Source organism: Artemia franciscana, unplaced genomic scaffold (assembly GCF_032884065.1).
Source record: "Artemia franciscana unplaced genomic scaffold, ASM3288406v1 Scaffold_1298, whole genome shotgun sequence".
NCBI classification, from domain to species: Eukaryota; Metazoa; Arthropoda; class Branchiopoda; order Anostraca; family Artemiidae; genus Artemia; species Artemia franciscana.
In genome coordinates, this window is record NW_027062785.1 from 176,799 (window position 1) to 193,913 (window position 17,115).

At 35.6% G+C, this 17,115-nt stretch overlaps 1 protein-coding gene across 1 annotated transcript in view; it reads left to right on the top strand.

The window, feature by feature from the left end:
* Positions 1-17,115, top strand: part of LOC136042443 (transient receptor potential cation channel subfamily V member 6-like) — a gene marked incomplete at both ends in the record, with an annotated part of 179,332 nt that overhangs the window by 151,317 nt on the left and 10,900 nt on the right. The window contains one exon of the mRNA XM_065727408.1: positions 12,081-12,234. Coding sequence (XP_065583480.1) covers positions 12,081-12,234 — 154 coding nt within the window. The remainder of the gene's footprint in view (positions 1-12,080; positions 12,235-17,115) is intronic.

A 17,115-nucleotide genomic window follows, 5' to 3' on the forward strand; every position in this document is an offset into this window, starting at 1 on the left:
GAAAACAGGCTTGCGGCTGATAGAGAAAGTAAGAAAAGAAAGCGTGCCGAGGAATCACAACAACAGCGTCTGGCTACATTATAAAATTACTTCTAACGAAATTGATGATGTGATTTCTGCTGAAATACCTGATGAAAATGTCGATAAGGGGTTATATGATATTGTTGTAAAAAAATTTGATACATGGGCCTTGCAGTGCACTGAACGAAAATTCACCATGCATGGCCAAAGGAAGCTGCACAAAGCAATATTTTCGACTTTTAGTACCCAACTGAGTTACTGGCAATGATGGTTACCCACAATATAGAAGAAAATCTACTGAAGATGGCGGTAAAACAGCACTAATAAAGAAGCGTAACGGTACCACCATCGAAGTAGATAACGAGTGGGTTGTTCCATATTCCCCAGTATTATCAAAAACATTTAATGCACACATAAACGTTGAATACTGTAACTCCATAAAGGCAATCAAATACATATGTAAATACTTCAACAAAGGCAGTGACATGGCAGTTTTTGGCTTGCAGCCCGAAATCAAAGATATCGACGAAATCGTAAAATATCAGGCTGGAAGATACATAAGCAGTAATGAAGCTGTTTGGCGAATTCTTTCATTCCCGATACATGAACGTAGTCCAGCTGTTGTTCACTTAGCGGTACATTTACAGAATGGTCAACATGTTTATTTTTTGGAATCCAACGTGCAACAAAGAGCCCTGAATCCACCGGATACAAAGTTAACTGCTTTCTTTTCGCTATGCAAAAATGATTCTTTTGCAAAAAAACTGCTGTATACTGAAGTGCCTTCGTATTGCACGTGGAATACTAAAAATAAAGTATTTGAACGTCGAAAACAGGGTAAGTCAGTCGACGGCCAACCTACCATCTTCAAAGATACCATGATAGGAAGACTCTACACCGTTCACCCCAATCAACATGAATGCTTCTTTCTACGCCTGCTTTTGGTGAATGTACCCGGTCCGACGTCCTTTGAGTGTTTGAGAACTGTAAACGGTACTATACATGAAACTTACCGTAGTGCATGCCAAGCTCTGAATTTATTGGAGAATGACCAACGCTGGGATAACTACATCAATGACGCGTGCGAAACGTCAACTCCAAGTCTAATTCGTGCATTGTTTGGAATCATTCTAACAACTTGCCCTCCTTCAGCTCCTAGAGAGTTATGGGGAAAATATAAATCGAAAATGTCCGAAGATATACTCCATCGAAAACAGTTAGAGACACAAGATATGACTTTTGATTTTACATCTGAAATTTATAACTATGCTTTAGTTATTATAGAAGATTTGTGCGTATGTATGGCAAACAAACCTCTTCAGGATTTGGGAATGCCTTCACCTAATCGTACCGCTGCTGTTTCGACATGTGTAGAATTGGATCGTGAACAAAGGTACAGTACGAGTGATCTATTGTCGTATGTACAAAATAACATTTCTGAGTTAACGTCGGAACAAAAAGACATTTATGATACGATAATGCATTGTGTCGATAACAACGTTGGAGAAATTTTCTTTTTGGATGCGCCAGGAGGTACTGGTAAAACGTTTGTGGTAAAACTGATTCTGGCTTTGCGGGAGATTTCAGGCAAACATTACCTATAATACCTAGATCAACCCCTGCAGACGAAATGAATGCTTGCCTGAAAAATTCTAATTTATGGGCACACGTAAAAACATTAAAATTAACTACAAATATCCTTGTCCGATTGCTAAGCGATGACTCTGGTCAAACATTTTCAGATCAATTGCTGGCAATTGGAAACGGAAAGCTCCCAGTAGACTCAATTTCAGGACGTATACAACTACCTGCTGAATTCTGTAATTTAGTGACGTCCAAAAATGAATTGATTGAAAAAGTATTTCCGAATATTCTAAACAATTATAAAAATAATAAATGGCTAAGTGAAAGAGCGATTCTTGCACCCAAAAATATAGACGTCCACGAAATCAACAATATTGTTTTAACCAAGATTCGAGACCAGGCAGTCCTTTACAAGTCAGTCGACACAGTTTTGGAACCAAATGAGGCGGTTAATTATCCATCTGAATTTTTAAATTCCGTGGATCTTTCAGGGTTTCCACCACACGTGCTACAACTAAAAATAGGCGTACCAATAATACTGTTAAGAAATATCAACCCACCAAAGCTTTGCAATGGCACGCGACTCGCCGTAAAAAAAAAAAAAATGGAAAACGTAATAGAGGCCACAATATTGACAGGGCCTTTTGTGGGTGAGGCTGTTCTTATTCCTCGCATTCCCATGATTCCAACGGATCTGTCTTTTCAATTTAAAAGATTGCAATTCCCAATTCGATTAGCATTTGCAATCACAATCAACAAAGCTCAAGGTCAATCATTAGAAAAGTGTGGTATAGATCTTAATACTGATTGTTTTTCCCATGGACAGTTGTACGTTGCATTTTCGAGGGTCGGTAAACCTGACAATCTATTTATATGCAGCGACAATTGGACAGCGATGAATGTTGTATATTCGCAAGTTTTACGCAGTTAATTTGTATTGTATCTATCTATTTATCTATCTATATAAAAACGAGTTGTGTGTATGCATGTTTGTTTGTTTTTAAAAAGAGCGTTTGCATATGAGGTCATTATAAGTACATAAGGCTTGGTATATGCACAGACAATGGGAAGGCCAAGAATGTTGTATATTCGCAAATTTTACGTAGTTAAAAACCCATGTATAAATCTATCTATATTCATAGGTGGTACACAGGGACACAACTACAATGGCGCGTAACTAATATGGCGCGTAACGACTTAAGCGCGCGGGGGGCTTGAGGGGGCGCGAAGCGCCCCCACCAACTAGGTGTTGGGGTGGCACGGAGCGCCACCCCAGCAGCTAGGACATATATATATATATATATATATATATACTAGCTGTTGGGGTGGCGCTTCGCGCCACCCCAACACCTATTTGGTGGGGCGTTTCGCGCCCCCCCCCCAAGCCCCCCGGCGCGCGTAAGTCGTTACGCGCCATATTAGTTACGCGCCATTGTAGCTGTGTCCCTGTGTCCCACCTGTGAATAGAGATAGATATAAATATATATTTTTAACTACGTAAAACATGCGAATGTACAACGTTCTGTGCATATAAATAGCATTTATATTCCTTGTGTCCCGGTCATCATTTGTGTCCTGGTGTCCCAGTTTTTTTTGTTTTTTTTTTGTAGTTTTTGTAAGGTTTGAACGTGGAACCTCTCGAACCTAGAACCTCGAACATACAGCGTTACCAACTCAGCTACATCAGCTTGTATACTTTCGTTTTTGAATTGGTATATGATGAAATAATTCAGACGTCATATGTGGAGAGACAGACAGACATAACCCACGAACAACTTATTTTAATATATATAGAAGATATATATATATATATATATATATATATATATATATATATATATATATATGTATATCTATCTATCTTCTATCTATATAAAAATAAGATGTCTGTCTGTGGATCTGTCTGTCAGGTGACGTCATGTTTCTGTGTCGACTGACGTCATGAAGTTAGTTGTCGTCATTTTTGCTATGACGGTGACGTCATTAAAGATATTTAAGACATATATGTTCACGTAGAAATTTATTAATGTTTAAGTTTAAAATGACTGATGAACTTACAATGGTAAAAGCCGATGAAGATGCTCAAAGAGTCTATGCCAAAAAACTTGCTGCTGATAGAGAAAGTCAGAAAAGAAAGCGTGCCGAGGAATCAAAAGAACAGCAAGGAAACAGGCTTGAGGCTAAAGAACGCAAAACCGTGCAGTTAGATGAAGATCCACCTGGACAGCGAGAGTCAAAACATATCAAAACTGAAAATGATAGCGATGATGATTGGGTTTGGGATTTTGACTTGGATAAGGTCATCAATGCCTACCAGATTTTAGTTAAAAAAACAAAGGTTCGGCGATATGTATTTCATAGTGAAGCTGAAAAATAAAGAAGAAAAAGAAAACTGAAAAAAGAAAAAATGTAAAAAACTAAAAAATACTAAAAAGAAAAAACACTCAAAGAGAAATTACAGACCGGGACACAAATGACGACCGGGACAGAGGGAATATAAATAACGACCGGGACACTCAAAGAGAAATTACAGACTGGGATACCGGGACACAAATGACGACCAGGACACAGGGAATATAAATGACGACCAGGACACAGGTATTTAAGAATATCATTCAAAGACAAATTTTTAATTTTAAGAAGACCGTTGAAAGAGAAATTTCTAATTGTAAAATGACTGAAGAACCTACAATGGCAACACCCGAGGAAGCTGCTCAAAACGAATGTATTCAAGCCGAAGTAGCTGTTTCCTTGCTGTTCTTTTGATTCCTCGGCACGCTTTCTTTTTTGACTTTCTCTATCAGCAGCAGATGTTTTTAAATAGGTAAAACATGCGAATATACAACATTCTTCGCTGTCCCATTGTCTGCGCATATAAATAGATTGTCAGGTTTACTGACTCTTGAACATACAACATATAATTGTCCATGGGAAAAACAATCCGTATTCAGATATATACCTCATTATTCTAATGATGTATCCCTGTGTCCCGGTCGTCATTTATATTCCCTGTGTCCCAGTCATCAGTTGTGTTCCGGTATCCCAGTTTGTAATTTCTCTTTGATTGTCCCGGTCGTCATTTATATTCCCTGTGTCCCGGTGTCCCGGTCGGCATTTGTGTCCCGGTCTGTAATTTCTATTCGAACAATCCGTGTATCCGGGTCGTCATTTATATATCCCGCCTGTGCCCCCGACGTCCCCATTGTAGTTTTGTCCCTATGTCCCGGTCGTCATTTATATTCCCTGTGTCCCGGTCGTGATTTGTGTCCGGGTGTCCCAGTCTGTAATTTCTCTTTGAGATTCCCGGTCGTCATTTATATTCCCTGTGTCACGGTCGTCATTTGTGTCCCGGTGCACCGGTATGTAATTTCATCAGTTGACAAACATGACGTCAGTCGACAAACAACTTCATGACGCATACAGCTCAATCCTTATAATGACGTCAGTCGACAAACATGACGTCAGTCGACACACAAACATGACGTCACTCGACATACACACACACACAGACAACTTATTTATATATATATATATATATATATATATATATATATATATATATATATATATATATATATATATATATATATATATATATATATATATATATATATATAATATATATATATATATATATATATATATATATATATATATATATATATATATATATATATATATATATATATATATATGTTTTTAAATACATAAAACTTGCGAATATACAGCATTCTTCGCTGTCCCATTGTCTCTGCATATAAATAGATAGTCAGGTTTACCGACTCTTGAACATGCAACATATAATTGTCCTTTGGGAAAAACAATACTTCATTATTCTAATGATTGCCCTTGAGCTTTGTTGATAGTGATTGCTAATCGAACATCCCCTGTGTCTCCGTCGTCATTTATATATCCCCCCTGTGCCCCCGGCGTCCTAGTAGTAGTTGTGTCCCTGTGTCCCGGTCGTAATTTATATTCCCTGTGTCCCGGTCGTCATTTCTGTCCCGGTGTCCCAGTCTGTAATTTCTCTTTGAGTGTCCCGGTCGTCATTTATATTCCCTGTGTCCCGGTGTCCCGGTCGTCATTTGTGTCCTGGTCTTTAATTTCTCTTTGAGTGTCCCGGTCCTCATTTATATTTCCTGTGTCCCGGTCGTCATTTGTGTTCCGGTTGTCTATTCAGATCTATACCTCAATATTCTAATAATTGCCCTTGAGCTTTGTTGATGGTGATTGCTAATCAAACATTCCCTTGTCCCGGTCGTCATTTATATATCCCCCCCTGTGCCTCCCGGCGTCTCCGTTGTAGTTGTGTCCCTGTTTCCGGGCGGCATTTATATTCCCTGTGTCCCGGTCGTTATTTGTGTCCCGGTGCCCCAGTCTGTAATTTCTCTTAGAGTGTCCCGGTCGTCATTTATATTCCCTGTGTCCCGGTGTCCCGGTCTGTAATTTCGTCAGTCGACAAACATGACGTGAGTCGACAAACAACTTCATGACGGCATAATGCTTAATCCTTATAATGACGTCAGTCGACAAACATGCATGTCGTCAGTCAACACACAACACACAAACAACTTATTTTTATATATATAAGATAGATAACGCTTAAGAAACGGGCTAAAGGCCACTACTTTATGTTTGCAGCAGTGTTAGGTAAACCTATACCCTTTTAATAATCATCCTCCTCAAACCCATGTCATTCATCCCTGCAATTGTGTGCAACAATTATTTGGATCCTTTTGTTTAAACTGAACCTATGTTTGTCAGAATGATTTTGTTTTCTTGTTTATTTGGGTGAACTCAAAGAATTCAGTTCAGATTTATCGCGCAACATAGTGTGCAGGGATAATTTCGCTTGGTATTTGACTCTCTGGGATTAGTAAGACTCCCCCTGGGGTAACAAGCAAAACAATATTGTTATAAAACAACAAAACCTTCTAAGTCTAACTAAATTAAATAATAACTACAACAGAATATATTACTTGAAAACTAAAACCTAATATTGATTACAATGTCTAAGCTGAAAATGACTAAACTACCGCAAAATGTGTGTTCCAGAAAGACAGGTGGAATACAGCTAAAAGGTAGAATCTGATGCCGAAGATGTGAAACAAAGTATAGGAATGAAGAAAGTAATGCCAACATAGGCTAAGCTTCAAGTGGGTTTAGCAGTAGTTAATTTGGTTGGTTGTTAATAAGTGAGATTTGAGTCTGAGTCAAGTTTCACTGGAATAAATTGTAGTCCAAGCTACAGAGCTGTTAATTGGAGGGTTGACTCAGGAAAATGAACTTTAATATTGGAGCCAATTCATCTCAGATCAACTGCAGCAAATACGAAGCTCATTGCCACCAAAAGATGCCTTTAAGTGAAATAATCACCATTTTTTATTCCATCCTGGCTACAACTTTAACACAGGCCCCGCACACTAGAGCCAGTTTTGGAAGCTAGTTCCAATTTGAATAAAAAGCAAAGAAAATAGATTGTAAAACTTCTGTCGGCTCAGGCTTTTTTCACATATTGTTTCCATTACAGTCTCTGGTTGACCCTATACAACCTTCTTATCAACCAAAAATGGAGCAAAGTACCTTCACTCTACTGTAATGGGATAGCAAAAACAAAAAGGTTAAATAAACGAAATATTACCGAGAACATATATACATATATATATATATATATATATATATATATATATATATATATATATATATATATATATATATATATATATATATATATATATATATATATATATATATATATATATATATATATATATATATATATATATATATATATATATATATATATATATATATATATACATATATATACATATATATATATATATATATATATATATATATATATATATATATATATATATATATATATATATATGTATATATATGTATATATATATATATATATATATATATATATATATATATATATATATATATATATATATTATATATATATATATATTTATATATATATATATATACATATATATACATATATATATATATATATATATATATATATATATATATATATATATATATATATATATATATATATATATATATATACACATATATACATATATATATATATATATATATATATATATATATATATATATATATATATATATATGTATATATGTGTATGTATATATATATATATATATATATATATATATATATATATATATATATATATATATATATATATATATATATATATATATATATATATATATATATATATATATATATATATATATATATATATTCACAAGTGGGACGCAGGGATACTACTACAATGGCGCGTAACTAATATGGCACGTAACGACTTACGCTTGCGGGGGGGCTTGGGGGGCGAAGGGCCTCCACAAGCGCCCCCAACAACTAGGTGTTGGGGTGGGGCGAAGCGCCACCCCAACAGCTAGTAAAATATAAAATTGAAAAGGATATAGGCTTTGGAAAAAGTGTAAGAAAAGTGTAAGATTATTTACATTGTACGCATCGTTGTATTACGCATCACTATATAGACTTGAACTAGCAGTCAAAACCAAAAAGCACCAGAGCCTTACATCCACTTTTTTGAGCAAAATCAAATATGAAAGTAATTCCCATGTTTTTGAGCAATAAATTAATCACAGACTTCGCAATGGTGTTCCAAAGGATTCCGCTAAGGTAACCACTTCAAAAAGACTAAAGAGTTTAATAGTCACTCTAGACCAGTGGCTCCCAAACGATTTTGAGCCATGTCCCACCTAGGTATAACTGGAACCCTGATGCCCCTCATGATAGTTAAATTTTGTTGTTCAAAATTCGATGTTCATTTTGTATACACCTGAGGCAAGCTTAAAAGCCTATTTACTTGTCTTTTTTTGGGTTGTCCTCTGGGCATATTTTATGCGAAAAAAAAATTCTAAATATTACATCTTTTATACAATGTATGATGTAAATGCAATAATTTATCTTTTTTGCTCTTTAACTTAATATGAATGTTACATCATTCACATGATTTTTTCTCTTCAGAATTAAGGCCTTAAAGTTAAGTCAGCTGAAGAGTGAACGCCCTGCCCATGACCGACCAAAATATTGTCATGCCACACTGTTGGTATATACGCCCTATGTTGGCATTTATGGCTCCAGACCTTAGGAAATAAATTTATATGATCTGCAAAAATATCTACTGCTATTGGTGGGATCAAGTAATACTTGAATAGTATTATCATCAAGTAACTCTTTTATGGATAATATAATTCCTAATCGGCTTATCTACGGGATGCCCAAGGGCTTCCTGCTGTGAAAATTGAAATAAAAGTTTTACGTAGCTTTGATCTTAAAATGATTATATGGAGGCAAAAGAGCTTTAGGGAAGAAAGAATAGAAAAAAATAAATGAAGTACTATGTAAATGAAGAAACAAAATGGAGATAAATCCCGAAGGGATTAATCAGGTCTACAAAAAAATATATTCTGTACAAAGACGCCCCGCTCATAAACGCCCCACTCTTTACGCTTAAGTTTGACTCTTTCTCTTATCTCTACTTTTTAAAACAATAACAAACTTTAGCGTAAAGAGCGGGGCGTTGATGAGGAAGCATCCCCTTTCCTATGCGAAGTAATTTCTGTTCGTTTTAAGTTTTAATGTCGCTCCTTACTTTCCGTTAAAAAACTTGTTTTTTTTTATTTAATTTCTGAACGTTTTTGAATAAATGCATGTTTTGATTTTGGCTCTCCACAGATGAATAAAAACGAAATTTGTATATTTTTTCCCCTAAATGACTATCTCATAGTTTTGATCGAATGATTTTGAGAAAAAAAGGAGTGAGGGAGGAGGCCTAGTTGCCCTCCGAATTTTTGGTTACTTAAAAGGGCAACTAGAACTTTTAATTTTTTTACGAATGTTTTTATTAGTAAAAGATATACGTAACTTACAAATTAGCTGACGTAACGAATTTCGGTATTATCAAGTTTTTATTACGTATATGAAGGGGTTCACCCCTTCCTCAGTACCTCGCTCATTACACTAAAGCTTAAATTTTGTCCCAATTTCTTAAGAATGACCCCTGATTCACAAAAGCCGTAGAATAAATAGTTGAAATTACTAAAAATACTTTAGCGTAAAGATCGAGGTATTAGGAGGAGGTGAGCCCATCATACGTGTAATAATTTCTGTTCGTTTTAAGTTTTAATGCTTCTCCTTTCTTTCAGTTGAAAAAACTTTTTTATATTTATTTTTTCATTGTTTTTTTTTAAATAATGCTAGAAAATCCTGCGCTCCCTTCATGAAACTTTTCTTCGCCCGTGAAAAATTCCTCCAAGGAAATTTCCCCCAGCATATCCCCCTCTTCTCCACCCCTCCCCATCCCAACCTAAAAATCCCCCTGAAAACGTCTGTGCACTTCCAAATAACCATTACTATATGTAAACACTGGTCAAAGTTTGTAACTTGTGGCCCCTCTCAAGGGGACTGTGGGGGAGTAAGTCATCCCCAATGACATAGTTGTAAGGTTTCTTGACTACGCTGAATAAAATGGCTATTTTTGAATTTTGATCTGGTGACTTTGGGAAAATAATTGGCGTAGTAGGGGGCCTAGGTGCCCTCCAATTTTTTTGGTCACTCAAAAAGGGCACTAAAACTTTTCATTTCCGTTAGAATGAGCCCTCTTGCAAGATTCTAGGATCACTTGGTCGATACGATTACCCCTGGGAAAAAAACAAACAAAGAAACAAATAAAAACGCATCCGTGATCAGCCTCCTGGCAAAAAATAGAAAATTCCACATTTTTGTATATAGGAGCTTGAAACTTCTACAATAGGTTTTTCTGATACGCTGAATCTGACGGTGTGATTTTTGTTAAGATTATATGACTTTTAAGGGTTATTTCCCCCTATTTTCTAAAATAAGTCAAATTTTCTCAGGCTCGTAACTTTTTATGGGTAAGACTAAACTTGATTTAACTTAAATTTTTAAAATTAGCATTAAAATGCAACTCTTTTGTATAGCTATTGTTATAAAAATTCCATTCTTTAGACTTTTGGTCACTACTGAGCTGGGTTGCTCCTTACTACAGTTCGTTACCACGAACTGTTTGATACCAAGCCGGTATAAAGATCTAAAATATTTTGTCGCTGTGTTTTTTTTGTTTTTGTTTTGATTTGTTAAACCCCACTGGCCCACTAAAATATAAAGAAGAATAATCAACAATGTTGTTTTACGCTAAACGAAAATGCTGAAAACAAAATGAATATTTCGGGAGTACAACCATCTATTCTTCAGCGCGAACAAAAAAAAAAATTAAAGAAAATAACAAAAAAGATCAAAGGACAAAAACACGCGAAGAGTTAACGTGAAAAAAACAAACCAATAAAGTCTAACTAAAAAAAATATTAGAAGATGAATAAAATTCAATAAAAGCAAAAACTTGAACAATTAAAACCAAATAGCTAACAACCAAAGGCGAGTCGCTAACCAAAACCAACGATTGGCAAATAACTCTAAAGGACATAATGTTTTTTAACAAGTAAAGTCTTTGTTCCATTATTGTCAAACTCTCTAACCAGTTCCTCAAACTCTTTGGAATATCTTTTGGTTAAAGGCCTGCATGACATTTCTTTAGAAATAAGCATTTCTCGTGTTATGGGTACTTGTTAAATATCACAACCAGGCTCGAGAAGTGACGTTATGTTAATCATACTGAAATATACTAAATTTTGACGAAAATGTAATACTGTAGTAAAAAAAAATATGGACTATAACAGAAAATCATGGAATGCAAGGACATAATTCGGTACTGGTTGAATATCCTGACCGGACTCAAGAAATTTCATCTATTTGAACTGTTTAAAACCGGTTTTTCTGTTTCAATTCGAAGATAGTCGGCTTAATTTCAGTGAGATGAACTTCTATGTAGGTATGTTTTAATTAAAGACTTAATATACAGAGCTGGTATTTTGATTAGGTTAGGTACATGGTCTTATCTAGGATCTTTTATTTGGGGGGGGGGGGTGTGAAAAGGATTTTTTTTCTGGGGGATTACAAATTTTTTAAAAAACATATCAAAAACATGTTTATATTCATTTTTGTTATATTTTTACGAGTCAGACAAAAAATTGGGGGGGGGGGGTTCAAACTCCCCAACGCTCCTAGATACGGCCTAGATAGAATTTAATATAATGCATTCTGGGTGGCCTGCTTTCCAAAATGCTTTGTTGTAGTTTCCATAATTTTGTTACTAGCTAGTATTATATTTTCATCATATTCCAAAATATCTCTTTATGATTAACCTAACTTCAATTCTTGAGTCTGGTCGGGATATTTAATAAGTACCAAATTGTGTTTCTGTCTGAGCAAAAATATTCTTCCGGTTCTTTTGCCATAGTTTAAATTATATGCTATCCATAATGTACTTTCGCTTAAAACTTTTGCCGTTAAATATATCTCTTTTTGTCTTCTAGTTATGTGTACTGGGGTGAATATCCGCTTAGCTTTGCTGCATGTTTAGGGCAAGAAGAATGTTATCGTCTCATTCTTGCTAAAGGAGCAGACCCAAACAGACAAGATACTAATGGCAACACTGTCCTTCATATGCTTGTTATTTATAACAAAATGGTAAGTTGTTTTGAGCTGGATCCTCCTTTCCCCCTAAAATTGCAGAACTGCCTAGCTTGATTCTAAGCTTGAACTTGTTACCATGTTGAGGCCGGGATATGCAAGTTGTTTTTTTTTGTTTTTTTTAAGAAATTGCCATTGTCAAGTACCCAAATACAACCAAATGCAATAAGCCCAATACCAGAATGTTCAAATTATTATAAAGAAATTTAAGCATGTTTTAAATTGAGATTGCTAGGCTGAATTGAAATTGATTTAATGGAAAGGAGTCAAAACTGTCGGAATGTCAAAAAACAGAAGCAAGAGGTTCTAACTCCTCTTTCCGTACGTGGCTTCATAGCATCTTATCCTGCCTTTCTTTAGTTATTCTGTTGATTTTATTACTTTTTGTACTTTTTGTTACTTATTCGCATTATATTTTTTTATTGCTCTTTTCACTTATTTTCAACTAGTACATTCATTAGGAAAATTACCAAAAATAACATATATAATAACTATTTTGAAGGTGATTTTAGCAGTAAACCACTTCCAGTGCTTCTAGTTTATTTTTTGGATCAAAAACAAAAGACTAACAACTCCATTTAGAGAATGCAAATAGTTATTACTAGTCTATAGAGGCAGCCAAACTGAAAATTTTGCATTTAGCGCAGGGACCAGTAAATGCGGGACAACAAATGCATTGTAAGCCCTAGGTTGGATAAAATGATTCAATATAGTCTTTAGTCCAACTAAAAGACCATGCCCTTTCCTAAAATTAATTAAATTTTTTTTCACAAAACAGGTTTTTCAAAAAAAAAGTAAATCGCTCCGTTAAACCAAAACTGAGCAGAAATAAAGTCAAATAATCTTCCAAGGGTGAAACTACCGCTAATCACTGTCATAAATAATTGAAACAAGACAAACAGAAATTAGAATAAATCACCGAGTCAAACTCAAAACCATGCAGGTATTCTCTTTTTGATCATCTTCCTTATCATTTCCTGAAAGTTTCAAATTAGAATATTCAGTCATTCATGGGTCAAACTCTTTTGACAATCTGCATACACATAACGTGTTTTGATGTAGTTAAAATTTTCCCCTCAATATTTTAAATAGGGTAGTGGGGTAGTAGTAGCAGTAGTAGTGGTGGTAGGTGTAGTTGCTTTGGCAGTGTGCAAGTATCCTCTTTTTGATCATCTCCCCTATCATTTCCTGAAAGTTCCAAATTAAAATACCCAGTCATTCATGGATTACACTCTTTTGACAATCAACATCCACACAACAAGTTTAGATTTAGTTCAATACTCTTCTCAGCGTTCTCTGAAAGCGTCACCTGAATGCCCTTCCTCATACTGGAAAGTAAAGTTCAAACGTGTATAGCTTTCTCAGAAACATATACTATGTATAAAATTGAATGAATTGCCTAACTTACAGCCCTTGCCCTGAGGACTGTGGGGAGGTTGACATCCCCAAAGACACAATTGCTGGACCTTTCTACAATAGCTCTCTTAAAATTTTGATCGGATGTTTTTTTGGGGAATGATAGGCTTGTGGGGGAAGGGCTGGTTGCCCTTAATTCACTTTTGACTCTTAAAAACGGCCCTAGATCTTCCAACTTTCAATCAAGTAGGCCCCCTCCAATCCAAAGTTTACGTGACTCTCCGTTCCATGAATACCTTATGTGTCCCAGGGATTAACTTATAAACCCGGATAATAAACATATAAACATGGAGGGTCGTTTCCACCTTGAAGGTATTGTTATATGCTCTTTGGACTATTGTGAACAAAATAGCTTTCTCACAATTTTGATCAGACACGTTTTGGGAAAAAGGGTGTCAGGGACCCCTTTTTAGGACCTGAGATTATAGGACCCAGATTTAGGGACCTCAGATTAGCTGCCCTAAATCGCTTTTTACTCTTGAAAGAGAACTAAACTTTAAATTTCCAATCAAATAAGTCACCTCTAAAGTTCACGCCGCCATCTTTTCAATAAAAATCTCATATGCCACTAGGGCATGGCTTACAAATCTTGCCCCCAGTTGTGTCGACCCTGGAGTTTTATTTTACGGAGTATTTTGAACAAAATGACTATCTGAAAATCTCTATCGGATTATTTGGGGAAAATAGGCCACGAAGGGGGGGGGGCTATATGTCATTTGATCACTTTGACTCTTAAAAATGGCACTAGAACTTCTGATTTTCAATCCAATAAGCTCTCTCAGAATTTTTTTTTAATACGACCATCCTTTCCACAAAACTCCTACATGCCCCCTGGAGAATAACTTGCATCCCTTGCCTAGACGACTGTGGGGGTGTCATTTTCAAAGACATAATTACTGGACATTTGAACTACGCCGAACAAAAATGGATATCTCAAAATTTTGATTAGATGTATTTAGAGAAATAATAGATGCGGGAGGGTTGACCACCCTCCAATCACTTTTGACTATTAAAATGGGCCCTAAACGTTGCAATTACCAATTGAATGAGCCGATTTCAAGTTTCTACGTCAACACCTTCTATACAAAGTACCCTTGTTGAAAATTCCTTATGTCCAAATTACTCTTTATTTAGGCAGCGCTGTTTCCTATTGTGTTGCCTATGATCACTGACAAAAATTGCTTTAAAAGTTGTTAAGTCGCACAAAGATGTGACTCCAATATGGAGGCCAAGATACATCAATATGGCTTAGGCTTGGATGAAGTTTTCACCTAACTGGACATTTAACAAGCAACTGGCAAAAAGCCAGTTGCTGCTTTTTACCAGTTGCTGCTTAATACCAGCCAGTTGCTGCTTAATACCAGCTGCTTAATAAGCCAGTTGCTGCTTAATACCAGCCTAACTGGTATTACAGGCAAAAAGCTCGATTTTCTTTATTTTAATTTTTTCATCGCTTTATCAGTTCAATTCGTTCTTATTATTTCCGGTTTTCCCGTTTTCTATTGTATCTGCCTCCATGGTATAGGAATAGGAGCCTCATATCTATTTATAGTTTCCCGGATATTGGGTCGAAGCTCACGAAGCTTGCTGACAAAATACCCCAGTCTACTTATAAGTATCTGCCCGCCGACAGAGGCCTTACTCGTTTGTTTTAGTTTCTAGTTTTTTCTGTTTTGTGTAGTGTTTGTTTTGTTTCTTTTATTGATACTCCGCTTTGATTTTTTGTAGCGGGTCAAAAATTAATTATTATTATTTATTAATCTTCTATACAAAACTAAGTACATTCCTCTATGTACATTATCTTCCCCTGCTCGTTTAAAATGGGGTAAGCTAGAGTTGTAACTCCTAATTTCCTTCGAAAATTGAGCAGCATGTATCCTCCCATTTTCCAGTGATGCTAAAAATTGTAATAATTAAAATTCGGACTGTATGCTAGTAACTGAGAGCCACATTCAAAGTTTCACAAAAATTCATATTTATAGATTTTCGTCTTATCAGAATGTTAACTTTATTTGTCTTATGTTCATTGTGCAACTTGATGTTGAGCGACTCATACTTTGTATTTTGAACTCTATTCCACGATTTTGCATCCTTTCATGCAATCTCAGGAAAAAAATTATATCACAGATATACCCTTAAGCTGTGAAATATTCGTAAATTCACACCATGACCTTCCAAACATGTATAAGTTAAGGTCAACGTTCCGTCGTCGGGTGTTTTCTGGTCTTGTGCAAACTTTGCCAGAAGAGATCACCTCATATAAATCAAACAATTAACTAGACCTACGCTGCCTGGGCAACGTGAAGTATTGCGGCAAAATTTGTCCGGTTTCGCCGAATAAAGTGTTGCGAGAGCAACACTTTGTTTTGTTTCTTTGCTATCGGTTAAACGCTAAAGTTGTCAGCCTATCGAAGCTTTTAAAATATCATGTTCAAAGAAGAGCTTGAGCAGTAATTACATGATCAAAGGCTATTCCTCAGCGTTGAAAAAAATAACAATAACAATAGAATATCGAAAGAAGGGATTAAATTGAATTTGCAGCCAGTTGAACTTTATCCTTTTCAATCGTAGACATCGTGACGGATGAAAGCTTAGAGCAATATCTTATAGAATCAGTTGGTATTATAAAGCTATCTGTAATTTTCAGGATCAAAATATTATAAATGACACTATGAATTATGAAGAAACTACCATGACATATCACAAGCTATCGATAATACCGAAAGAAGGACAAAATTCACTTTGCAGCCAGTTGAACGTTATCCTTATCAATCGTAGATATCGTGACGGATGAAAACTTAAAACAGTGTCTTATATGATCTAGTTGGCATTATAAAGCTATCCGTAACTTTTCAGGATCAAAATACAATAGATGACACTCTATTAATTATTACGAAACTGCCTAGTTGTTTTACGTTATCGTTATTACCCGTTGCGTAAACACTTAATTCTAGGTTACAGTGAGTACGGGTAGGCTACACCAACTAGCAAAAGATACAAACGCCTCTTCAATGAAGATGATTGTAGCCTAACAGATGATTATTACTTACAAGTCCCCTACATGTCTTACCACTGGAACCAACTCGGTCTTAACATCAAATACACTGGAAACAAATAATAGGTTCACCAAATAGCAAAATTTGCCAACCCCTCATTGCCGAAGATGATTATGAGCTAACAGCTGACGTTTCCTTACAAGTCCCCTACATGTCTCACAATTGGTATCGGCCTATTTTTGGTTTCAGTGTGTACCTTACTACTGAAGTTGTCAACCCCTTGAAATTCTCAAACTGGTATATCTCATGAAGGAATTTTTATGCTAAAAAAAGGATGACAAATACTTTGGTCAGCTCATCACGAGCTATAATACCAAAAGAAGGGACTAAATTGACTTTGCAGCCAGTTACGCTTTATCATTTTCAATCGTAGACATCCTGACGGATCAAGACTTGGAACAACATC